We start from the raw sequence: 26,225 nt of genomic DNA on the forward strand, positions 1-26,225 counted from the left end.
CATATCACAAACAGTACAATTTTAATTTGTGTCAAAGTATACAGGTATCCATTTTTTGAAACAGGAGTCTTTCTGTCAATTCAGGGAAAACCCCCACATGGTCAGCCCAGCTTCTTTGTGCCCCCACATATACCCCACTTCCTTTGGATCAGTCTTACCACTTCCACGCTCCCCATGTATCCTCTATCACCATTCATCGAGTATGCATTATGTACAGTCCTCAGATTCCGTGCAATATCAATAATATTTTACATTGCTTGAGACAAAAAAGATGAATGCCTCACTGCGCAATCAAAATCTGCATATCGTTGATACTGAGAAAAACACATTCTGTTTGAATAAAGACGATTATCATACTTGTCATCCTATAAACTTGTCAACAAGCCATGACAAAGGCGCAATGTGTTACTGTAACCTCTTGATAATGTCATTCATTCTTAGTTGAACTTGCTGAATCCTGTTAGCACTCGAAAGTTGGTGAACCATTGATTGTGGCCACAGTCGTCCAGACAATAGGCTGGCCTCCAGACAGGCAAGAACAGAAAGTGCTCATTTCACTTTCAAAGAGGGTGCCTGCCAATCAACATAGGAAAGCAGATGACAGGATTTTTTTCAAGTGTCACAACCAGGCTTTTGTTTTTTAAAAGTCAGCTGGAACCATTAAACTCGCATTAGAATATATGATGGCATGGAGTGGCAAGATACATTAAACCTTTTTTATTGGTTTCTAACACTTTCTCTGTGAGAAAAGCACTGATGAACAAATGTGCAAGTCTAATCAATCAAAGTATCAAAAAGATGGATCCTTACAAAGAATCAATGCATTACAAAAGTATATATTATATCTAATATTGACGTTGAAGACGTGAAACTGTCACGTTGGCCTTTCAAATAATATAATATTCTATTATACAATTGAGATGAACACAATTGAGACCTCTCAGCAGCTTTTCCATTTTTTTCAACAAAATGTCATACCAAACCTGCCATGGTTTTACTGAGCTTCCCAAACCTCTCACCCACCAGACAAAATTGTGTGTGAGAGAGGAAATCAGATGTCTGGTTCCCTGGTCTGAACTGGGGAACCTGCCCTCCGTGGGGTCTGAAATCAGGCAATCTCAGCATGCAAAATGGCCGAAGGAAAATGATGTGATGTCAGCAATGTAGAGAAACTGAATTTCCACAGAAAAAAGTTTCACTGTGGCTAATCACATATTGAAAATCATCTCTGTACCCTGGCTAAAATTCAGCCTATGTTTTCTAGATGAAAGCAATTTCTGAAATACTGACCTGTACTTCTGTGCTTCACTGTCCAAGTAGAATTGGTTGTATAATGAAAAGCCTTTGTTCGCTTCCCAGTCACACATTTGGATACGAAGGACATAGGTCTTCTGGTTAGTTAGCTGATGAGTAAATTCATTTCCCAACCAGTATTCTCCAGCAGGATCACCAAATCCCTGTAAACAAATTACTTTTACTTACGGCAATACATTCTTGTACATTTGTAATGAATGAATGTTCAAAACAGAGTACTATTTGGTGATTTCAGAAGCAAAGTGAAATGGCAAAAATGAGCCATACTTTTCTGCCATCTCTCCTATCCACTGAAGTAAAAGAGCTCAGTTTGTAGAATTGCATTATTATTCACTAAATGTAAAAGATCTCCTGCAGTATCATGTTTGAACATTGAATCATGGGTTTTATTCTAACACACGTTTTAAGAAGTGATACCAATAACATTATTTATCAAAATTTTCCCTGAGTTTTAGTTAGCATTTTTCTATACCTGTGGTTTTCCTTTATTGAATCTTTTTCCAACTGTAAAGGTAATTTGACAGCATGTGACAATGCCCCGCTATTACTAGTTGCAAATTGGTTAAAATGTTACTTTATTCTGCACAGACGGGCATAGTGGAAACATCTTTGTTCTGTTATTAGAGTAAAGGTGTTGGAGCACCAACTTGGACAATCACATAACTCTTTGTCTATTTGGCTACCACAATGAGTTCCCAGTACTAAAGTGGCAAACTGCATTTTGCAGAATATTACTCAGCTGTTTAGAGCAGTAAAGCCTTAAGTTTGACTTCTAGTCTGCTACATGAGTTGGTCTGAGCTTGAGGACATTGCAGTTGGCTTCCTTCCCCTGGAATAAGCAACAGAAAAATGTCTGCTCTTGATCACCATCCAGTGACTGTTGTTGGATAATGCCTATATGGTGAAATCAGGATGAGGTTTACTGTGATGTATTGACAAACTAAAAAATAGCCTGATCCTATTTCATCACATGTGACAAAATGCTATTTGAATGCATTCTTTGCATGCCCTTTGAGAGAGAAAAATTTCAGGTTGTCAGGTGTATGTTGATTTTAATGAATATAGAGGGTCTTTTAAAGAAATAGTTTTAAGCTAAGAAATAACTTTGAGTCTTATAGTTGACCACAAAAGAAGCAGGAGGAGCATTTTGCAATAAGCTCATAATTTGTAGGTCCGCTTTTTGGAAAGGACGATCTCAGAAGTCAGAAGGTTAGAAAAGAAAAGAGGAACTGGACAAAATAACAGGAAGGCTGTAACGAACAAGGACAGCCAAATAAGACCGATTTAAAATAAAAACAAGTGAGGTAATTAATAAGTATGATCGGCTTGGGTGCAGGGAATTACCAAATGAAGGAATAACGGGCGCAATAATAACCAAATAAGGGGATAGAATGAAATAGGCACTTATGATAGGTTTATTGCTTAGTGTAGGGGTGTCGAGAGACCCCTCAAAGTATTTAAAAACTCTGTATTTTATTAGGTTAGATTAGATTACTTACAGTGTGGAAATAGGCCCTTCGGCCCAACAAGTCCATACCGCCCCGCCGAAGCGCAACCCACCCATACCCCTACATCTACCCCTTACCTAACACTACGGGCAATTTAGCATGGCCAATTCACCTGACGGGTGTCGGGTATGTCTCTCCTCGTAAAGCCAGCCATCTTTAAAGATGTTCGAATAAATGTACTGCTTCAGAACTCTTTGACTCGGACTGAAAATTATTGATGAAGTGGGTTCATTTCTCACAACTGGGGGCTCTCATCCGGGATGAACTTCAGCTCCTGAAAAGACTCCCACCATCAATAACTGAGAAAGTGCGCCCCGTTCCTTTAGAACGGTCTTGTGTTTTTCAGTGGTGGGTGGCTTGAGGGATTGCCTGAATTGAATCCTTTGAGTCGTTCTGAACCAGTTGGCAGTGAGTGTGTGTACCTTGAGTTGGACTCAAGGGGTCCTTGGGTGGGACCCAAGGGGGAAGGCACAACCAGAAGACGTCTAATAGCCAGGTAACTCTGTGCACAGACCAAGGTAAGAAAACTGAGCTTGGAGGTTCATTCCAGATGTTTCGTTACCTTACTAGGCAACATCTTCAGTGGGCCTCATGCGAAGCAATGCTGAAAATTCCTGCTTTCTATTTATATGTTTGGGTTCCATGAATTAATGTTTAGAAAAAAACACTCCTTTTCCTTCTCTCAGTCACTCCAAAGACATGTTAGTTCCTTGTGCTGCACACAATGGATGGCTCAAGATAAGTGAAGGTGCACATGGTATCAGGGAACTCAGAACTCTTAGCATGATTTTATAAGAGGATCTGACGCCTAAGATTGCACAAGTAGAAGGTCTGTATAAAATGATGAGATTTGGGCCTCAAGTAATTTCATATTTGAGGGTAACGATAACTTTTGAACACAGAACATCTGAATTGCTGCAGCTATCTTTCCCAGTGGAAGGGTGGTGTAGGGTGGGGGCTGTGGGAATTACTGTTACATAGGTCACAGCAATGACATTGTCTCAAGGATGGAATCAGTTCATAAAGGCCAGTAACCACTTGTCATCCTAAAGATATATTCACAAAATTAAACATTCTCCACAATATTCTCTGAAGAGGGGAATCCCAGTATACAAGTGTGAAATGTACATTTTCCACATGGCTAGTTCTGTGACCGATCTGAGTGAAATTTACAAATCATTGCCAAATTTGTTCTGTGGACTCTGGTCACCCATCTGCAGTTGATTTTTGTTGATTTTTGTTTTTTGCTTATCATCTTTAAATCAATCAGAGTCAAATTTGAATGTAGATCCTAAAGGACAGAAGGGCTTATTGAACTAGCTGGTTATCTACAATCACTTTGAAAAATTCTTACCATTTTGTATTCTTTCCATGTGCGTTGAAAATCCATTTTGCCATCTTGACGACGTTGTATTATAGTCCATCCTCCTCCATTGGATTCCATGTCACAAAATGCCTGTTGTAATACAATTAATATATCACAACTGGCTTCATATATTTGCAAAGCTAATTAGAACTTTTCAATTTAGAATCCACTGGTATTCTCACTAGATTTTAGGAAACTGGTTCAAATATACTTTTGAAAAATGAGGTTTGACCAAGTGTGCTAAAAGGTGAACACTGTGGGGTTTCTTTTTCTCTCTACAAATACTGCCAGATATGTTGAGCATTTGTCAGATTTCCAGCACCAAAATATTTTGCTTGTACCGGGAGTTGGTCACTCCTAAGGCTCAGGACAAGGATAGATGGGTTACAGTTAGGGGGAGGAAAGAGGACAGACAGACAGTGCAGAGATCCCCTGTGGACATTCCCCTCAGCAATAAGTATACCGTTTTGGATACTGCTGGGGGGATGACCTACCAGAGGAAAGCCATAGCAGTCAGTTCTCTGGCACTGAGCCTGACACTGGCAAAGAAGGGAAGGGAAGGGGGCAGAATAGAAAAGTACTCGTGGTAGGGTACTCGATAGTTAGGGGAATCGACAGGAGATTTTGTGGTCAGGATCGGGATTCCCGGAAGGTATGTTGTCTCCCTGGTGCCAGGGTCTGGGACATCTCCGATCTGGTGTATAAGGTTCTAAAAGGGGAGGGCGAACAGCCAGAAATCGTGTTACATATTGGCACTAATGATATAGTCAGGAAAAGGATCGAGGATATAAAAAGTGATTTCAGGGAGTTAGGATGGAAGCTGCAAAGCAGGACGAACAGAGTAGTGTTCTCTAGTTTACTACCGGTGCCACGAGATAGCGAGGCGAGGAACAGGGAGTGGGCGCAGCTTAACACGTGGCTGCGCAGCTGGTGTAGGAGGGAGGGCTTCAGATATGTAGATAATTGGGATGCCTTCTGGGGAAGGTGGGACCTGTACAAGAAGGACGGGTTGCATCCAAACTGGAAGGGGACCAATGTCCTGGGTGGAAGGTTTGCTCGAGTAGTTCAAGAGGGTTTAAACTAGTATGACAGAGGGGTGGGAACCTGAGCTGTATGCCAGAGGTGAGAGTTGATGCAGGTGAGGCAATAGCAAGAGGTAGACCAGCTAGTGGGAAGGATTTTCCTGGGAAGGAACCAAGGGATCAGTTAAAGTGTGTTTGCTTTAATGCAAGGAGTATCAGGAATAAAAGTGATGAACTTAGAGCATGGATCAGTACCTGGTGCTATGATGTTGTGGCCATAACAGAGACATGGGTTTCTCAGGGGCAGGAATGGTTGCTGGATGTTCCAGGGTTTAGACCATTTAAAAAGAATAGGGAGGAGGGAAAAAGAGGAGGGGGTGTAGCACTACTAATCAGAGAGGGTATCACTGCTACAGAAGCTTCCATTGTCGAGGAAGATCTGCCTACCAAGTCAGTATAGGTGGAAATTAGGAACAGCAAGGGAGCAGACACCTTGTTTGGGGTTTACGACACGCCCCCCCCAATAGCAGCAGGGAGATGGAAGAAAGTATAGGTCGGCAGATTTTGGATAAGTGTGGACGTAGTAGGGTTGTTGTAATGGGTGACTTTAACTTTCCCAATATTGATTGGAACCTCCTTCGAGCAGAAGATTTGAATGGAGCTGTTTTTGTAAGGTGAGTTCAGGAGGGTTTCCTAACTCAGTACGTTGACTGGCCGACGAGGGGAGAGGCCATTCTAGACTTGGTGCTCGGAAACAAACCGGGGCAGGTATCAGATCTTGTGGTGGGAGAGCATTTTGGTGACAGTGACCACAACTGTCTCACATTCTACATAGCTATGGAGAAGGAGAGGATTAGGCAAAATGGGAAGATATTTAATTGGGGAAGAGGAAACAATGATGCGATTAGACATGAGTTAGGAAGCATGGATTGGGAGCAATTGTTCCATGGTAAAGGCACTATAGACATGTGGAGACTGTTTAAGGAACAGTTGTTGCGAGAGTGATGAATAAATATGACCCTCTGAGACAGGCAAGAAGGGGTAAGATAAAGGAACCTTGGATGACGAGAACGGTGGAGCTTCTTGTCAAAAGAACGAAGGTAGCTGACATAAGGTGGAGGAAGCTAGGGTCAAGCTCAGCTCTACAGGATTACAGGCAGGCGAGGAAGGAGCTCAAAAATGGTCTGAGGAGAGCCAGGAGGGGGCACGTGAAAGGCTTGGCAGAACGGATTAGGGAGAACACAAAGGCATTTTACACTTATGTGAGGAATAAGAGAATGGTCAAAGAAAGAGTAGGGCCGATCAGGGATAGCATAGGGAACTTGTGTGTGGAGTCTGAGGAGGTAGGGGAAGCCCTAAATGAGTTTTTTGCTTCTGTCTTTACGAAAGAAACGAACTTTGTGGAGAATGAAACCTTTGAAGAGCAGGTGTGCATGCTGGAATGGATAGAGATAGAGGAAACTGATGTGCTGAAAATTTTGTCAAACATTAAGATTGACAAGTTGCCAGGCCCGGACCAGATTTGTCCTCGGCTGCTTTGGGAAATGAGAAATGCAATTGCTTCGCCACTTGTGAAGATCTTTGCATCCTCGCTCTCCACTGGAGTCGTACCTGAGGACTGGAGAGAGGCAAATGTAATTCCTCTCTTCAAGAAAGGAAATAGGGAAATCTCTGGCAATTACAGACCAGTAAGTCTCACGTCTGTCGTCTGCAAGGTGTTAGAAAGGATTCTGAGGGATAGGATTTATGACCATCTGGAAGAGCATGGCTTGATTAAATGCAGTCAACACGGCTTTGTGAGGGGCAGGTCATGCCTCACAAACCTTATCGAGTTCTTTGAGGATGTGACTAGAAAAGTTGATGAGGGTCGAGCTGTGGATGTGGTGTATATGGACTTCAGCAAGGCATTTGATAAGATTCCCCATGGTAGGCTCATTCAGAAGGTCAGGAGGAATGGGATACAGGGGAACTTAGCTGTCTGGACATAGAATTGACTGGCCAACAGAAGACAGCGAGTGGTAGAAGAAGGAAAATATTCTGTCTGGAAGTCTGTGATAAGTGGTGTTCCACAGGACTCTGTCCTTGGGCCTCTACTCTTTGTAAATTTTATTAATGACTTGGATGAGGGGATAGAAGGATGGATCAGCAAGTTTGCAGACGACATAAAGGTTGGAGGTGTTGTTGACAGTATAGAGGGCTGTTGTAGGCTGCAGCGGGACATTGACAGGATGCAGAGATGGGCTGAGAGGTGGCAGGTGTAGTTCAACCTGGATAAATGCGAGGTGATGCATTTTGGAAGGTCAAATTTGAAAGCTGAGTACAGGATTAAGGATAGGATTCTTGGCAGTGTGGAGGAACAAAGGGATCTTGGTGTGCAGGTACATAGATCCCTTAAAATTGCCACCCAAGTGGACAGGGTTGTTAAGAAAGCATATGGTGTTTTGGCTTTCATTAACAGGGGATTGAGTTTAAGAGTCATGAGATCTTGTTGCAGCTCTCTAAGACTTTGGTTAGACTGCACTTGGAATACTGCGTCCAGTTCTGGTCGCCCTATTATAGGAAAGATGTGGATGCTTTGGAGAGGGTTCAAAGGAGGTTTACCAGGATGCTGCCTGGACTGGAGGGCTTATCTTATGAAGAGAGGTTAACTGAGCTCGGACTTTTTCATTGGAGAAAAGGAGGAGGAGAGGGGACCTAATTGAGGTATACAAGATAATGAGAGGCATAGATAGAGTCGATAGCCAGAGACTATTTCCCAGGGCAGAAATGACTAATACAAGGTTGCGAGGAAAGCTGGTTTAAGCTGGTTGGAGGAAAGTACAGAGGGGACGTCAGAGGCGGATTCTTTACACAGATTGTTGTGAGAACGTGGAATGCGTTGCCAGCAGCAGTTGTGGAAGCAAGATCATTGGGGACATTTAAGAGACTACTGGACATGCATATGGTCATAGAAATTTGAGGGTGCATACATGAGGATCAGTAGTCGGCACAACATTGTGGGCTGAAGGGCCTGTTCTGTGCTGTACTGTTCTCTGTTTACACTTTGTTTGGTGCGCTTAATTCATGATGTCAATTTGCTTTCTGCAGTAGTTGCAAACTGACAATGATTTAATGTAACTCTTGCAATTATGTGTTTTCTCCTATTTCTGTAATTCAGACATGATTCACACAGGAACATGATCTGAAATTGGATTTTTGGCCTTCTATTTTGATTGTAAATCATTCACCAATTTCATCAATTGCCATTACTATTTATTAAAATCTTAGTCATAGTACTAATGTATATTTTTCCTTTTAAATTAAGTTTAACATTAAACACAAATATAATAAGCGATCATTTATGACTTTTCGGTTGTTCAAGAATAGAATTTTAAAATGATGCAATGCAGAAGGCAGCCATTTGGCTCATAATGCCTGTAACGGCACTTTGCAAGAAGTGCACATTAAGTCCCACTCCCTTGCCCTTTCCCATAGCCTTATGCATGTTTCCCCTTCAAGTAGTCAGCCAATTCCCTTTCAAAACTTATTACTAAATCTGCATTCACTATCCTTTCAAGCATTTGGTTCCAGATCATAAAAAAATCACAGTGCAAAAACATTTATCTACATCTTGCCTTTGGCTCAGTAGCCAGTTCTTTGTCCCTTCAGGTTAGTAACCTTTCTGCTGTTGAAAATTGTTTTTCCTATATTTACATGATATGATGCTTTTATCAAACCCAATCCCCCACTCCCACCCCCCAACATCTAGAGAAGCTAACCGATGTTCAAGTTTTCGTTTTCAATAATGTGACATTAGAATCCCTGACTGGGTATGAACATAGAAATTAGGAGCAGGTGTAAGCGATTCGGCCCCTCAAGCCTGCTTCATCATTAGATAAGATCATGGCTGATCTGATTGTGACCTCTACTTTCCGTCTAATCCCTTCATCCTTAGATTATTCAGTAACCAGACAGTCAATCTAACTCAGCTTTAAAATGTTCAGTGACCTTTCCCTGACTGCTGTTTGGGGAAGAGAATTCCACAAACTAATGGTCTTCTGAGGGGAAAAAAAACGTTGCTTTTGTCTTAAATGGGAGGTCTTTGTTTTTGCAAACTGTGTCCCCTCATTAAACACTTCCTCACAAGGGGAGACATTATTTCAGCATCCACTTTGTAAAATTCAATCAGGAACTGTTTTGTTTTATTAAGATCACCTTTCATTCTTCTAACTTCAAGCTTTTCTTCATAAGACCAACCCTTTCATTCAAGGAATCGAACAAGTAAAACTTCTTTGTACTACTACGACAGCATTTTTTAAAAATACGGAGACCAAAAGTCTACATAGTCCTACAAACGTTGTCTCATCAATGTTCTTTATCACTATAACAAAGCTTCCCTATTTTTATAATCCATTCCTCTTTCAATAAAACAAAGTCAATGCCTTAATCACTTGCTGCACATACATGCTAACCTTTTGTAAGTCATGTAACAGGACACCAGATCCTCTCTACTTCAGAGTTCGGTAATCTCATTTCTTTTGAATAATGTGCTGCTTTTCTATTCTTGTTGCCAAAATGGGAAAAATTCATCATCTCCCACATAAAACTGCATGTGCCAAATTTTTGCCCTTTCTCTTAATCTATCCTGTATCCCTTTAGGGAAATCCCTGATGTCCTCTCCACAACTCAGTCTCCTACCTATCTTAATGACAGCAAATTTTGAAACCATATGTTCAGTTCCCTTCACCAAACACTTGGTTTCCAAGATTCTAATTGAGGTCCCAGCACGAATGTCTGCTGCATACTACTTAGTACATCTTGCCAAGCTAGAGTGATCCATTTATCCTGACCCTCTGTTTCCTAGTAGTTAAACAATTCTCTGCCCATACTGATATGTTGCTCCCTAGATTTTAAGGTCTTGTTTATATCAACTCTTGATGTGACATCATGTCAGAAGCCTTCTGCAAATCCAAGTGCACCACCTTCATAGGTTCCTGTTTGTCCACATCACCTTATTACTACGTCAAATAACTCTAATAAATTAGTCATACAGGTCATTCAGCTACATCACGTGTTTCATCAGGGCAAATTAGTTATAACATGATTGATGAATTGTGGATGTAGTTTGGATAACACGAACTTTCCATTGAACGGATATAGTGATTTTCTATTAGCAAGTTTCTACAGCAATTTTCCATAGCACGATTTTTTTCTACAGTGCGAGATTGCAGATGAACACAACAACTTGTACATCATTTCTCTTTCACACAGCCATTTTGACTATGCTGGATTGCATTAAGATTTTTCTAATTGCCCTGCTACAATCTCCTTAATTAAAAATTCCAGCAATTTCCTTATGTCGCTTATGAAGCCTGTCGCTTCTTGGTTTCTATTTCCTTCCTTTCTTAAATAAGGAATTATATTCAATATTTTCCGTTCTGATGGCATCTTTCCAGAATCTAGGGAATTTTGGAAAATTATGATTAAATGCATTGAATACTGTATCTCTTTCTAAGACTCTAGGATGAAATCCGACCAAACCTTGTCAGTCTAATAGTTTTCTCAGTGCTTTCCCTTTCCTTAGTGACTATCGCTTTCTTAAGTTCCTACCTTAAATTCAGCTTTTGATTTTCTTATCTCTTGGATATTATTCATCTTCTAAAGTGAAGACAGATACAAAATATCTGTTCAATGCTTCCTCAATTTTGTTCCTTTCCATTATTAATTCTGCTGACTCACTTTATAGAGGACTAAGCTACAAACTTAGCCTTTCTCTTAATACCTCGAGAAAACCTTACTATCTGTATTTATATTTCTAGCTGGTGTATTATCACACTATATTTTTTTCCTCTTCATTTTAGTGATTTTTGCTGTTCTTTTAATATTCTATCCAATCTTCTGACATTGTACTGAGCTTCAAGAAACTGTATACATTTTCTTTCAGTTTGATACTTGAACTTCTATAGTTAGCTACAAATTACACATCCTTCTATAGTTTTTCTTTCTTATTTAAGTCTCTCAAATATCTCCTTGAATATCACTGCATTTCTCCTATACTATCCTTCACTAATTGCGCAGTTTAGCCAGTTCTGCCTTTATGCGCACATAATCACCTTCTAATTAAGTTTGAAAACATGCACCTTGGAACGGTTCCTCAAAAGGAGCCCAATAACTTAACTAATCTGTAACTATTTTGTTAACTTGTGAAAATGTACTATTTGATGGATCGTGTTCTTTAATTGAGTAAATAATTCAGTACATCTAAGCTGAACTTTTTTCGGCAGATATTTGTTCTGTTATATCATAGTTTGTGGTTTCCAAAATGATTACTTTGCTCCTTGATAATCATCAATCCATTACAGATGTTCTGGCAAATGTTTCTGACAATTTGGTACAATAACGTGTCAATATTGTACTTGGCAAGAAAGCACAGATGTGATTCTGTACCTACTTGATGAAGAAAGCTCTTCAAATATTAGAATTAATTGTCTACCATTTTTAGTAGTTTGGTTCCCAGTACACTCTGCGAGCTTGATTTTTACAGTTGAGTGAAGTAATGCAATGTTCTCCTTCTAACAACAGAATACTTTCAGTAGAGACATAATCCATGAGAGGGCCTTGAAATTATAAATTGTTTGTAAATAAAATAACAATGGAGTAAGCCATACCTATTTTCCATTTGAATGAAGGCATTTTAAAAATTATGCCTCACTGGGGTTTTGTACTGGATATCAAGCCCCACTATCCCTGGAGACATTGAGCTGTACAGCATGGAAACAGACCCTTCGGTCCAACTCATCCATGCTGACCAGATATTCTAAATTAATCCAGTCCCATTTGCCAACACTCTTAAACCCTTCCTATTCATGTTCCCATACAGATGTCTTTTAAATATTATAACTGTACCGACCTTCACCACTTCCTCTGGCAGCTCATTCCATACACACATCACTCTTCACGTGAAAAAGTTGCTGCTTAGGTCCCTTTAAGTCTTTCCCCTAAACTTATGCCCTGTAGTTGTGGACTCTCCCAAACCAGGGAAAAGACTTTGTCTATTTACCCTATCCATCTCATGATTTTGTAAACCTCTATAAAGTCACCCCTCAGCCTCTGACGGTCCAGGGAAAACTGCCCCAACCTATTCAGCTTCTCCCTATAGCTCAAACCCTCCAAACTTGGCAACATCCTTGTAAATCTTTTCTAAACCCTGTCAAGTTTCATGACATCCTTCCTATAGGAGGGAAACCTGAATTGCACCCAATATTCCAAAAGTAGCCTAACCAATGTCCTGTACAGCCACAACATGACCTCCCAACTCCTATTCTGAATGCTCTGACCAATAAAGAAAAGCATACTAAACACCTTCTTCACTATCCTATGTACTTGAGGCTCCACTTTCAAGGAACTATGAACCTGCACTCCAAGGTCTTTGTTCAGCAACCCTCCCCAGGGCCTGAGCAATAGGTGTATAAGTCCTGTGCTGATTTGCCTTTCCAAAATGCAGCACCTCACACTTATCTAAATTAAATTCCATTTGCTGCTCCTTGGCCCATCCGATCAAGATTCTACTGTACCCTGCTTTTCTGTCCACTACAACTCCAATTTTTGTGTCAGCTGCAAACTTACTAACTATACCCCCTATGTTCACATCCAATTCATTCATGTGAACCCAGCACCGATCCTTGTAGCTAGCTATGAAGAGGCTGAATAAGTTCAGGTTGTCGTCTTTAGAACAGAGTTGAGGGGAAAACCTGATTGAAGTGTACAAGATTATGAAGGGCATGGGACTAGGTGGATAGAAAGCAGCTGTTACCCTTAGTTGAATGGTCAATAATGAGGGGATGAAACTTTAAGGTGAAAGGCAAGAGGAGTGGAGGGGATTTCAGGAAAATCTTTTTCAACTGGGGATGCTGATCATGGTTCGCATTTCATCTTGGAGCAGTTGGAGGTTGCACGCCCTGGGTGGGTTGTCGAGATTGGAAATCATTCCTGATAAAGAGCTTTGTCCGAAACATCGTTTTTCTGCTCCTCGGATGCTGCCTGACCACCTGTGCTTTTCCAGCACCACTCTAATCTTGATTCTAATCTCCAGCAATTGCAGTATCCACTTCTGTCAAGGTTGGAAATCACACAACCTTTAAAAAGTATTTGGATAAGCACTTGAAGTGTCATAATATTTAAGGTTTTGGGCCAAGTGCTGGAAATTGGGACTTGTGCAGATTTAGAGTAGTTTGTCAGTAGACCCAAAAGGCCTGTATAGTACTGTATGATTCTATGAAAATCAGCACTGTATGAAGCATTCACAGTTTAAGTAAGACAAAGGCAAAATAGTTCCTCTACTATGTTGTAATAATATGCTTCAAACTTAACATCAAATAGTTGTTACCACTGCAACAGCAAGTTCCTTACCATATTCTTTATATTGGGGAAGACTTTCAGGGCAGTATATTCCTCTCCTCTTGGCTCATGAGTGGTCTAAGTCCCAGTGCAAAGATTTAACCCAAAGTTGTTCTTTCATCTCCCTGGTAGGGACAAAATTATTCTGGGATACCAAACCTGGGGAAGCATTGTTGTGCAGACGTTTGAAGCAGAATTGAGGGGCATGAGCTCACTATTTATTTATTTGTTTATATATTTCTCCATGGCATGGGGACCCATGGCTCATGAGCTCATCTTCATTCTCAGAATAAATGTATTCACCACAGAAGGCAAACAAATATTTAAACTTGAATAAACCTTACATAAGCTGTGGAGTATTGAATCTAGTTTACAAATAAGCTGGATCTGTTTTGAGAGATGTTTTGGAGAGAACTGCCAGAAGCAGCCTAAATGTTCAAACATTTGTAACCGCGCCATCAATGCGGAAGTAAATACCTGCTGGCAACTAGCTTGCCTCCTCATTCCTCCCAATAGATTGCTCACACTCCCAGTGTGAGTGTCCATGGTCTAGTTCACTAGTAATTCAGAATTTTAAAGCACTCCGCAGGGGTCTGCTACTCCAGTTTAACAATTTCCCACTCAAACTTTGAGAACAACGATATTAACCTGTCAGATTTGGTATTTCCTTTAGAAGATCCTTGCAAAGGTAGGTGAGTTATGAATTCATTTTTAAGAAAGAATTTTAGAATAAATGTAGTGTTGTCACTAAACCAAGAAGTGCAGTCAAATAAGCACTTGATTATTTTACAAATAGTTTACGGTTTGGAATTTAACATCTTTGTGCCATTTTATTTGTTTCAACTGAGAATTTGAAATTCTTTTAGATAGCCCGAATTGTCAATGCACCGTATGTTGTGAAATGGATCTTGTGCAATTTGGAAAGATACTAAACTCAAGATTTGGGCTCTGATGAATTAACAAACCACACTAGAAGGAACGAATAGAGGTTTGCACTCCTAATAGGTGACTCATCAACCATCTAGAACACTTGGATGCATTGGTATGGAGTTAGGATAGCAGTTATGCCCCCCTGCCATGGTTAGGCTGCACACTCTAAATCGTGATGTAATTTGGAGGGTTCAAATCCAAATTCCACATGCCAAAATCTCTGTTTAATATTAATCTCTAACTTTAACACTGTTCCAGAATCTAATAGGTGTCATCACAGGGTTTCTTCAGTTCAGAAAAGCATATTACTGCATCTCACCGGATTTTCTCTGTTGCCATTGGAGTCCAAAGAATTGGTTTCTAGTTGATTAATATGAATGGTGTCCCATTGATTTGTTTGTATGCACTCAACTAAAGGCTTTACTTTCTCTTTATTTCTCAATCAAACAATATCATTACATTACATAGTTCGGACGCAATTATTTTATGATTTATTTTCCAAACTGATTTTTCATTCTGCCACAGCAGTGGGTCCTAGCATCATGAATATCTCACATTGATACTAATTTTAATTGCGATTAGCATTAGTTTTGTTCCACTTGTCTTTGTGCCATTAAAGCTGTAATAGCCATACTCCTTGTAGTTAGAATTAGGTTTTCTTTCTTCTCTAAACTACCATTCTACATAATGTTCTACTCTTTGCAGTACATTGTATACTAATATGGTGAAACAATAAATGATATGCACAGTTTAGTTAATAATCATATTAATTACCTGTTGAATGAGCAGAAGCATAAAGTACTGAAATAAAATAAGCTGCAAATATGTCCCCAACAGTGACCCATATGTCACTCTACTTCAGGGCATCACTCGAGGATCAAAGCTTCTTTCACATCTATGTAATCAAAACAATTTAATGTAGTCCTCACAGAATCACGGTCAGTTGATTGTTGATTGTTCCAAGCCCTGTCCCTTTGAGACTTAGTTTCCTCCGAACTGTCATTTCCATTGACTCACAATTAGAAGGTTTATTTATGATTGCAGACTACATATTTTTTAATCAAAGACTGTTGTGCACACTACTTCCCAACTGTGATGGGGCTCCTTATTCTGCCACAGTGAAGGTATGCAGGCCCTCGGGCATCCAAGCTTCCAACAGCTTTCTCAAATCAACTTTGAATAGGCTATTAATTGCCATATCAGGCAGTCAAAAAATGATTTATTCGGTGTACAACACCCTGCACAAAACATCATTGTGGAAGGTCAGAGGTTTACTTTACTCTCACTTAGAGTTGAAATGTCCCAGAGAAAGAAGAGCTATTCTATTACCTTCAAAAGTATTACTTATTATAGCTGATTTCTGCTCAATTTAGAATCATTTTAGTACTGAAAACTTGTTGACTTGCCTACACTTGAACACAATTTTGACTGGCCCCTTAAATGTAGATTCAACTCATTGGCATCTCATCCACCGATTTATCTTGTAGTTCAGGGCCTTTCATGGAGTTTTTAGAAACTAAAAAACACTATTACTTGTATGTAGAATTGATCTGGAGTGCTGCTGTTCTGTGTTCATTCTCCGCATTCTCAATCACTTGAAAGATATTTATGGTTACTTCATGTCTTGGCCATTTTAACTCAACATTTGATGCTCATTTGAAAACAAAACTATCCACCTCTTCAATCCAGTTCCAGATTAGTTTTTGTCAAGCCTTTTTCATCTGCTTCCAAACATTTCACATGGGGAGAAACTAGAGATGATCCAGTTGTTCCATCTATTCTCTTAGAAGGTAGTTTAATCTGGTCTTCATAATATCATTAGCTATCTGTCCTTCTAGGTCAGCTGCATTGCCCAAAACTATTTGTATTTGCTGATGAAAGAAAATATTATTTCTGTTGTTGTCACACCTCAGTATTCCAGATTTTTGTTTTGGAAGTGTGTCAGATTGACTTAAGTATCACATTCTTGAAACAATAGCGATTCCCAACTAAATAGCTAGGAATAACCCAGTAAGCAACCAGCAAGTCAGAGGAAAGGCAGGAACAATTTAGGTCAAAAAGCAAGCCATCAGTCAGCAATAGCGATCAGTTACAGAATCATATAGCACGGAAACAGACCCTTCAGTCCAATTCATCCATGCCAACCAAGTTTCCCAAACTAAACTAGTCCCACTTGCCTGCATTTGCCCCATATCTCTCTCAACCTTTCCTATTCATGTACCTGTCCAAATGTCTTTTAAATGTTGTAACTGTACCTGCATCTACCACTTCCTCTGGCAGTTCATTCTACATCCAAACCATGCTCTGTGTGAAAAGTTGTCACTTTTAAATCTTTCTCTTCTCACCTTTAAAATATGCCCTTTTGTTTTGAACTCCCATAAACTACGTAAAAGACATTTGTTGTTCAACTTATTATGTCCCTCATAATTTTATAAACCTCTATAAGGTCATCCATCAACCTCCTATGCTTCAGTGGAAAAAAGTCCCAGCCTATCTAACTTCTCCTTATAACTCTCACTCTCCAATCCTGGCAGTTTACTTGTAAGTCTCTTTTGAGCCCTCTCCAGTTTAGTAATATCTTTCCTATAGCAGGAAGACCAGAACTCCAGTTTACTCCAGAAGTAGCCTCACCAAAATTCTATACAACTCTACATAATGTCCCAACTCCGATACTCAATGGTCTGAGCAATGAAGGCAAGTATGCTAAATTTACAAAAATGTGAATCATTTTAACAGAATCTACTTGGACTTAGAATCCTTATAATGCTTGGTATCATGACCTATGGTATGGTAGCTCTGCGAGTTAGTATAACTACAAAAACATCTATTAATTACTGCGCAATGAAACTCTGTCTCTCCTGAAAACAAGTGTAAACCAATGCAGGTCATCATACAGAATATACACTTCAGCAGAAAGTGTTCGAGTCATCCTGGGTATAGGAAGGGTTTGGAGGAATATGAGCCGGGTGTTGGGAGGTGAGGCTAGATTGGATTGGGATATGTGGTCAGCATGGAGGGGTTGGACCAAAGGGTCTGTTTCCATGCTGTACACCTCTGTGACTCTATAATTAGTTAATCATCTCCTTAATGAAAGTTATATTTGCAGCTTTAAAGTGGTTTCTATCTGAAAGTTAACAGAATAATTCAGAGGGCCACCTTGCAGTAGAGTGGTAGTGCCCGACCCTGAACCAAGAGATCCGGTTCAACTCCCACCTGCTCCAGAGGTATGCAATAAAATCTCTGATTAGGTTGATTAGAAAAATAGGATAATTTTTCTCTTAAAATATTCAGTTTTAAACATTCTTTGACTCTAAGCAATGACACATGAGAATCATTTCAAATGTGAATTTCACAATTGCTTCCAAATCTGAATAGTTTCTTGTTAAATGATGGTTGATTTTCTTGGGATGAAGTTGATAGCCTAAGGTGTACAAATCCAAACTGGCAACAGAATGTTATATTGTATAATACTCTTAATTTAATTAAAAGCAGTATCGGGGGGACTCATTACAGTGCAGGGGGTCATTCAGCCCATTATGGCTCTCCAAAAATATAAGAGAATTAGTTTCATTACTCCATCTCACCACCTTAACCACCCCCCCCCCCCCCCATCCCAACTATATTGCCCTGCATTTTTTCCTTCTCATGCATACCTCCAGTTTCCTTTTGATTGCTATTAGTACATCCGTTTCTACCACCATTTCAAATGCATGTGGTACATTCCTGATCACAATTCACTCAGATAATTTTGCCAATTACCTTAAATTTGCATCCTCTATTTACTAACCTGCCAGTCAGTTTCTCCCTATTTACTGTAACAATCTTCTCATACTTTTGAATGCCTTTACTCGGCCTCCCCGGACCTTATCTCATCGAAGGAGACTACTCCCTTTTTTCTAATGTTTCCACATCACTGAACTTTCTCATCTAGTAAATAGTTTGAGACATTACCATTCATCATGTAATATCAGTGTTATATATTTTTTAAAAACTTGTCTGACTGAACCAGCAAATAACATCACATGTTAAAATCAATGAGGTACATAAAAATTGGAGTTACAAAGCAAATTCGCTTTTTCCATAACTTTATTTTTGGGTTGGTAATAGACACTAATTTATTTTTCATCAATTTGTACCTGTATCGAACCTTTAAGACAAAAATCACCTTAAACTTGACACCAGGAAAAGGAAGAAGATAGTCTAGGGAGTTACAAAAGCTTGCTAAGAGTTTAAGGAAGACCAGGCTTCAGACTACAGGCCAAGATATTGCTCATCAGTAAATATTGGTTCTCACGTTGTCTCAATTAACATTATAATTACCAAATCAAATCAAATTATTTCTTGGGTTAAGGTTATTTCTTGATTTGTTGCAAAGGAAGTTGCTTAAAACTATAGTGATAACATTAATGTTGCTCCTATTTTCTAATAAATCCTATGAAAATGTAATATGAGGTTACATCTCATAGTGTTTGTACTCAGAGCTGTAATTAATAAGTTCTCACTGTCAACACTTACCTGTTTTGGTTGAGTGGTATTTGATACAAAAAGTGTATAGATCCCATTTGCTCGAAGTCCTGATTTGTAAGCATCAGCACAATCTTTAAAGTGGATTTGTTCCTCTTTGATTACAAATGGGCTTTTGGCTGTAATATGAAACAAGTGACAATCTAATATATCAACAATAATTATTTTTAACCAATAGTCTTTGCTTATTCCCATTGACTCATTCAAAGAATTTGCACTAATTAAGCAGCTTTAATTATTGGGATTTGAGAGTTGTGGCTGCAACTGGGTTCATTGGCACAGTATTTCCAAACAAAACTGGGAGTCAAGTAAATGAAGTCCTCTTAAGGAATTAAAGTATATAGTAACCAAAGTGGGAGTATTGTTTTACACTGGTCAAGAAAATAAATATTGCACAGGTTTAGTTATTAGAGTTAGAAATGCATTGGGAGATTTTCTTTTATGGTACAGTTTATAGCTATAATAGAAAAAAGATAATACATGACTATCAACTACAGGGCTGAATTCATGAGTCCTGGTAGTATTGTAATTTTTGTGTAATGTCAAAAGGAATTTCAAACAATGCCTGTCATTTTTACCCATCCACTCACCCTCTTAGTAAGGAATACAGGAAATACCTTGCCTTGAAAATCTACGAGTTACAGTTTATTGCTTACATAATAACTTGCAACTGAAAGCTTCATTGTAAAAGTTTACACTGTTTCATCTCTGGGGAATGCACACGGACAATAATTTAAATGACAGAGCCAGATTTTACTAACTAGTACAAATGAGATTCATTTTAAAAGTTTGAGCACCTCGTCTTGTACCTTCTGTCTTCAGCTTATATTTATTGAAGTCCCTGTTTTATTTTTGTGGTAATAAGTATTTAGAATAACATATTGTAATAGAACAGTAGACAGCAAGCAAATAAACAGTAGACAGAAACTTGATTGAGTTCAAGATTGGTTCAGTTTTGCCAAGAACTGTCAATCTGCAGATTTATGTAAACATTTTCTTAAAACAGTCCATGACAAGAGATATCAAATTAAACCACAGCATTGTTTTTAAAATAATGTCTTGCCATTTTTTTTTGTTGGCTCATGGGGTTTTCATTAGCAGCAAAGCATTTGTTGTTCTGAACTTTTCTTGGATTTAAGCAATTGAAGATGTTTTTCAACAGGGTACTTGTAGTCTGTCTTCAATAAACATTAATGGGTTGTTCCTAAGAACAAGTTGAAATTTACGTTTGTGCTTAAGCAGACCATTGCAAGTATAACTTGACTTTTAAAGAATCACCCTGTCGCTGAGTCAAGAGAGTTGAAAATAATGGACAAATACTCACAACCATCAGGGGATACGAGGTTAATCAGATTGTGAACAGTTTCCATCAAGTTAAGCTGCTGTTTCTGAATGACTGTGTTGTTCAATGTTGCTGTAACCAACTGCTTTTCCAGTTCCTCGATTATGGAATTCTGTCGTGTTACTAATTCTTGGAGCTGCTGTTTTTCTTGTTTCAGTGTTTCAAGTTCAGCTGCATGTTTTTCTTCCATTTCTAAGACTTTTTGTTCCAGTAAACTAACAAAAATGAAACAAAGTTATGTTAATGCAGCTTTTGCATGCAGTTGTGACTAGGGTGACCACAGTAAATAGGAAATTTATTGTCTTACAGTTGAGAAGTGTATCACAGCACAGCATGTACCCTTATTACCTTCAAAGGCAAAACAGTGTGGATGCTGAAAATCTGAAATAAAAACATAAAATGCTGGACATGTCACTTTTAATGTAAAGAGATAAAAACTGAGTTAATGGTTCATATTTGTGACCTATCCTAAAAGTTCCAAGAGAGCATATTCTGTAAAGTGACTTTCACTGATGATAGCCCCCTGACAACAAAGCTCAATTGTCATGAAAACCCATCTAGTTCATTATTGTTGTTTTATATAGGAAATCTCCAATAATTACCTGGTCTAGCCTACATATGACTCTACAACATCGACTATACAATATTGCGGTTGACTCTTAACTAACCTCTCAAATGATTAAACACACCAAGTATAATTGGAGCTGGGCAATAATTGCTCACCTTTCCACGTGTTATGAAAGAAAATTAACAAAGTGGATTTAACATGGATTTTTCTGAAAATAGTTGTGTATTTAAATTCAGTCTGATTTACAAAGGAAAAGCTGTATTTACTACTGAGACATGCTTTTCAATAGGAAAATTTTTTAAAAAGTTTGATTTGACATTTTGGCAAAAAGTGAAAAGCAATAAAATCATGCAATGTCCTATAACTTGTCCATCAAAGATAATTGCAACAAATATGTAAGCAAAGGACATGATGTCCTGCAAACTGAAATTTTCTCTGCCAACATGTGTTTATTTTTATATCAGTTTACAATCTCTGAATTATTGAGGAAGTATGATGTTAAAAGCTATATTTCTAAATACCTGAAGAACCTTTGGAAAATAGTGACAAAACATTTAAGGATGGTTCATTATCTGATCAATTTAATTCTGCCGTGATTATTGAAACAGAAAATGGTTTTTGGTATCGTTGCTGTCAATTCTTGTCTTGACACTTCACTTGAAGTTTACAATCGTACTGAGAGACTCCAAAGCGAATTCTGGAGAAAAACATTCTATTCTATGGAGAATTAGCTTATTTTATTTCTGTTATGTTCTACAAATTGTTTATTGAATCCATAGCCCAGTTGATTGCAGTACAAGAAATGGAATGCAAAAAATTGTAATGTGAGCTTAAGTCAACTTTTATAAGTGACAACACTGGACACATGATACACTGCTGTTCCCTCATTTCTACTTTTCCAAGCTGTTAAATCTAACTGACCCTTGGACTCAAGTTTAAGCTTGTAACACATCTTAGGAAGTAAATCAACTAGCTATCTCTGACAGGCAAAAGATTAATGCAAAAACCCACCCTTTCTTAGAGTTTTACACTATTCAATAATTGGCTGTCCAAGCAGAGAATGACTAAATTATAAAACATTTGCAATAATTAGTATCCGCTGTTTCCAAAAGCTTAATCTTTTGCTGGAGAAATTTCAAGCAAACAATGTTTGAATTAATATAGTTTTAAGAAAACGGTTTGTAATTAAGAGGACATAACTATAGCGACATAAAGGACTAAAAGCTTATGGTAATGAGTTCAGTGGAGCTTCAACCATTTAGTTTGGTTCAAATACAGCCCAGAAAGTTTAGACAAACCCAGTCTAATCTAATGACGAATTGATTCAACAATGCACAACCGATAATAAAACAACCAAGGAAAAGCAATTCTGATTCAGTAACCAACTCCTGAAAAAATTCTTCTTACTGTATCACATTCTTTGATCAGATTTCTTTTAGACAGAGCTAAGGAATTCCAATGGATCAGATCAAAGCTCTACCGCCCTGTTATGAAATAGTAGTGTGGACAATCTAACAAATAATTGAGGAGAAACCTCCAACCCTAACAATGGAGGAGCCCAGCATGTTCATGCAGAAGAGTAGGCTGAAGCCTTTGTAATTGTCTCCAGCCAAAAATACTGAAGGTTGAGATGGATCAACCACTCTGTTAAGCTTTCCAGAGTCTTCAGATTCCCTCCATGTGAGATGAAGAAATGGCTGAAGTGGTTGGATATAGCAAAGCTAATGGCCATGATGATTGTTATATTTATGTGTACATGCATGTGCACCAAAAATAACTGTGCTCTTCAGTGAATGGTTCATTACAGACACAATACTGGCATCTATTGCACAATATTCAAAATGGCCAAGTAACAGCATGTCCATGAAAAGCAAGACAAATTGTTATGAATGTTAAGCTGTATTGATTATATTTTGGGACTATCTCTTTAATCAAGGAAAACTGGAGGAATGAAGGTTGTCAGACAATCAGAGAATCTCTAAAATGTGAAAAGAAGCCATTCAGCCAATCAAGTCCACACAAAGAACTGTGGATGCTGGAAATCAAAATCAAACACAAAAATCAAAATTGCTGGCAAAACTCAGCAGGTCTGGCAGCATCTATGGGGAGAAATCAGAGTTAATGTTTCAGGTTCAGTGACCCTTCACAGCATCCCACGCAGACCCAGTTCCCTCACCCGATTCCCTGTAACTCCACATTTAACATGGCTAATCCACCTAACCTGCATAATCCTGAACACTATGGGACAATTTAGCTTGGCCAATAGACTTAACCTGCACATCTTTGGACTGTGGGAGGCAATCCATTCAGGCACTGGGAGAATATGCATACTCCACACAGACGGCCACCCAAGGTTGGAATCAAGCCTGAGTCCCTGATGCTGTGAAGCAGCAGTGCTAACCACTGAGCCACCATGTCATTCATGTCATGTGATCTTCTATGAGTTTTGCCCCACAGCAAGACTGTGCAGTTGTGTTATCATGGGACAGGAGAACTCAATTCAGAATATTTTGAAATGTATGTATGCTTTAGAACCTGAAAAAAGGGATGAGCAGCACAGTTGGTTGTAATCAGATTTTCAGTCTGCGTTTTTAGGCAGAGGGGAAGAGAGAGAGAGTTTGAATATGAAAGACTGCTGCTGGCATAATCAGCAGAGCAGCATAGGCTGCAAATCCTCTGCAAGCCACCAGATAGAATGTGGAAGGGAAGGTGGTCTCTTGTCAAAGAGACATATTCCATGACCCTCTAAAGACTCAAGATTTGCTGTCACAAGGCCATGAGGACAAATTGCCACAATGAGCCATACTGCTGGTAGTCTGTTCAGAATTTTTCAGAAAATTGAAGGAAATAGCTTTTGACAGTCACAGAATATCATCACTCAATGAAATGAAAAGATGTGAACCCAATGAATGTAACCCTGTGGAGACCAGATTATAAAGCTTTTACATATAAATACAAATATGTGTGGGGTTTGGATTATTGGTTGTGTAAAGAGGTTATAAGGGTTATCTTTTCTGTAGTTTAATTTTCCTACTGGGTATTAAATGGCAGCTTGAATTTTATCTGTAATAGTAAAAGTGTTAAAACTTGAAATTATCTTGTTCAGTTCCTTGAAGTTGGGTCACCAAGTCCTCAATTCCTTTGTTTAAAGTTATCAGTATCTAAGGTGATCACAAAAATATTCAATTCAACCAATTAACGTCCCACCGCCATTCATCTTCCGTGAGAACTGTGCCTTCGTACATTCCAGCAGCAAAACAGCCCACAGTACAACAGGAAGTGTAAAGATTGGTCGCATACAATCTGTCATTTACTCCTTACCCCTTATGACAGGAGGACCCAGACTATGACTACCTCAGCAGAGCCTGGACTGGTATCAGAATCTGCTATCTAATTGCATTGCTCGGAAACCCTGAACAAAGGTTATCCTCTTTGACTGGACCAAGACCTGCTGATAACTGGGACAAGATTTCTAGAAATGTGCCTGCACTAAATGTAATGACAAGACAGCAAATGATATAACCTGCTATCTCTGGCTGAGGGACAGTGAGCAAAAAGGCAATGCAGGGATGTGGTGAACGTCATGGTAGGCTCAGAGTGAGTGAGCCCGGAGAGACAGTCTGGTGTAGGTCCCTGAGAACACAATGTAATTGCTGCAGCATTACAATGATGGGCGGCATTACAGCCTGAGGTACAGCATTAAAGTGCAGAAGCATACTTTAATTGGATTGTAGATATGCCATGGGAATTTTTAAGAGGTTGGCATGTGTCGGATACCAATGTGAAATGTGTATGGACAGTACCCATAGAACATGTCCAAGATGTTTGTGCCTATGTCCATTATGCTGCTTGCTCTAATTGATTGCGAGTTGAATCCACCAGAAACCTGCTCTGGTGTCCTTTATTTTTAATTTTCCCAGTGGCTAGTTTGCATAATGAGTTTGGTAAGATCATTTAACAAGCAGTAAAGAGCATCAATGAGGCACTAGCCACTTCCTGGCGAGAAGTGTAGCAGATCACTTGAGAAAAGTGAAAAAGATGCAGTGAGATGATCTCAACATCAAAATTAGCCTCACTGAACATCATGCCCAATGCTGCCCCACATTTTAATATACGGCACATTGTTTATTTCCTGATAAGATTCTGTGTGTTGTGTATTATGAAGGAATTTTGTATTCTCCATGTTCCTATTAGATACTGATGACATAAATTTACCTTGTAATTACACTTACCCACTGCAAGTAAATCTAAAATGTTCTCAATAGTAGGAAAATGTATTTAATGTTATACTTTTATCTACAGGTTCCATTATAAATCTGAGCAAAGTGATTCATAATGGCTAAAGATGGTGGGAAGGATCTGCATGCATAACATATAGATTTTAAAATGCAGGGACATCATTTTTAGATTTTTTTCATGGAATGTGGGCTTTGCTGGCAAGGTCAGCATTTGTTACCTATTTCTTGAATTGACTTTGAGGGTAGTTAGAAATCAACCTCCTGATATGGATCGAGTCACATGTAGCCAGACGAGATAAGGATGACAGATTTCCTTCCATAAAAGACATCAGTGAACCAAATAGATTTTTACAGGAAGCAACTCTCGGTTTTTTGTTGATTTAATTGATTGATTGGTGTGATTTGAAACCATGACCCAGAACAAAAGGCTTGGTCTCTGACTACTAGTCCAGTAATAGCAACGTCATGTGACTAAATACTCTTGAATTTAGTTTCAGGTACTGCCAAAACAGACAATTTCTTGGGAACACTAGCAGTTAACAGACAAAGAATAAATGTTAAGTTTTAATACAGTAATTGTTAGAGGCACTGTTAACTGAAGGACACTTACCCATTCTTTTCATGTAGTTTATTAATTTCGTTAGTTTGGATCATTATTTGTTTTTCCAATTTATTGGTAGAGAGAGAATTTTCCAAAAGCTGAAGCTCAAGTCTAGATGTTTGATTCAAAACCTGGAAAAATTAGATCAAGTATTTATCCAAGAGGGAAAAATGATACTTAAAACGCTTGAATGTTATTTTCATTAAGCATGATAATTGTTTCTAGTTGTTGAGTGTTTCTCTTGGCATATTCAGATTTTTTTTATTTTAAAAGCTGTTTTGAACAACCGTTACTGTAAAAATAATACAAAAAAATGTTTTGGCATCTGAAAATGGCAGATGTTTTATATTCATGGATGGGATTTCAACATTTCTTATGAAGTTAATATTATTGTCCATCTCGAGTTGCCCCTGAGAAGTGTGGAGATGAATTGCTT

At 38.7% G+C, this 26,225-nt stretch overlaps 2 protein-coding genes across 6 annotated transcripts in view; one reads left to right on the forward strand and one right to left on the reverse strand.

Moving 5' to 3' along the window:
- mcph1 (microcephalin 1) overlaps window positions 1–26,225 on the forward strand; it is a 333,731-nt gene that overhangs the window by 186,577 nt on the left and 120,929 nt on the right. The window lies entirely within an intron of this gene.
- Window positions 1–26,225, reverse strand: part of LOC140464938 (angiopoietin-2-like) — an 85,300-nt gene that overhangs the window by 21,311 nt on the left and 37,764 nt on the right. For both annotated transcript variants that reach the window (XM_072560600.1, XM_072560607.1), the window contains exons 3-7: window positions 25,799–25,920; window positions 20,365–20,597; window positions 19,032–19,159; window positions 4,177–4,278; window positions 1,291–1,457 (exon numbers count right to left, since the gene is read on the reverse strand). In XM_072560600.1, coding sequence (XP_072416701.1) covers window positions 1,291–1,457; window positions 4,177–4,278; window positions 19,032–19,159; window positions 20,365–20,597; window positions 25,799–25,920 — 752 coding nt within the window. The remainder of the gene's footprint in view (window positions 1–1,290; window positions 1,458–4,176; window positions 4,279–19,031; window positions 19,160–20,364; window positions 20,598–25,798; window positions 25,921–26,225) is intronic.

This window comes from Chiloscyllium punctatum, chromosome 3 (genome assembly GCF_047496795.1).
Source record: "Chiloscyllium punctatum isolate Juve2018m chromosome 3, sChiPun1.3, whole genome shotgun sequence".
In the NCBI taxonomy this organism is placed as follows: Eukaryota; Metazoa; Chordata; class Chondrichthyes; order Orectolobiformes; family Hemiscylliidae; genus Chiloscyllium; species Chiloscyllium punctatum.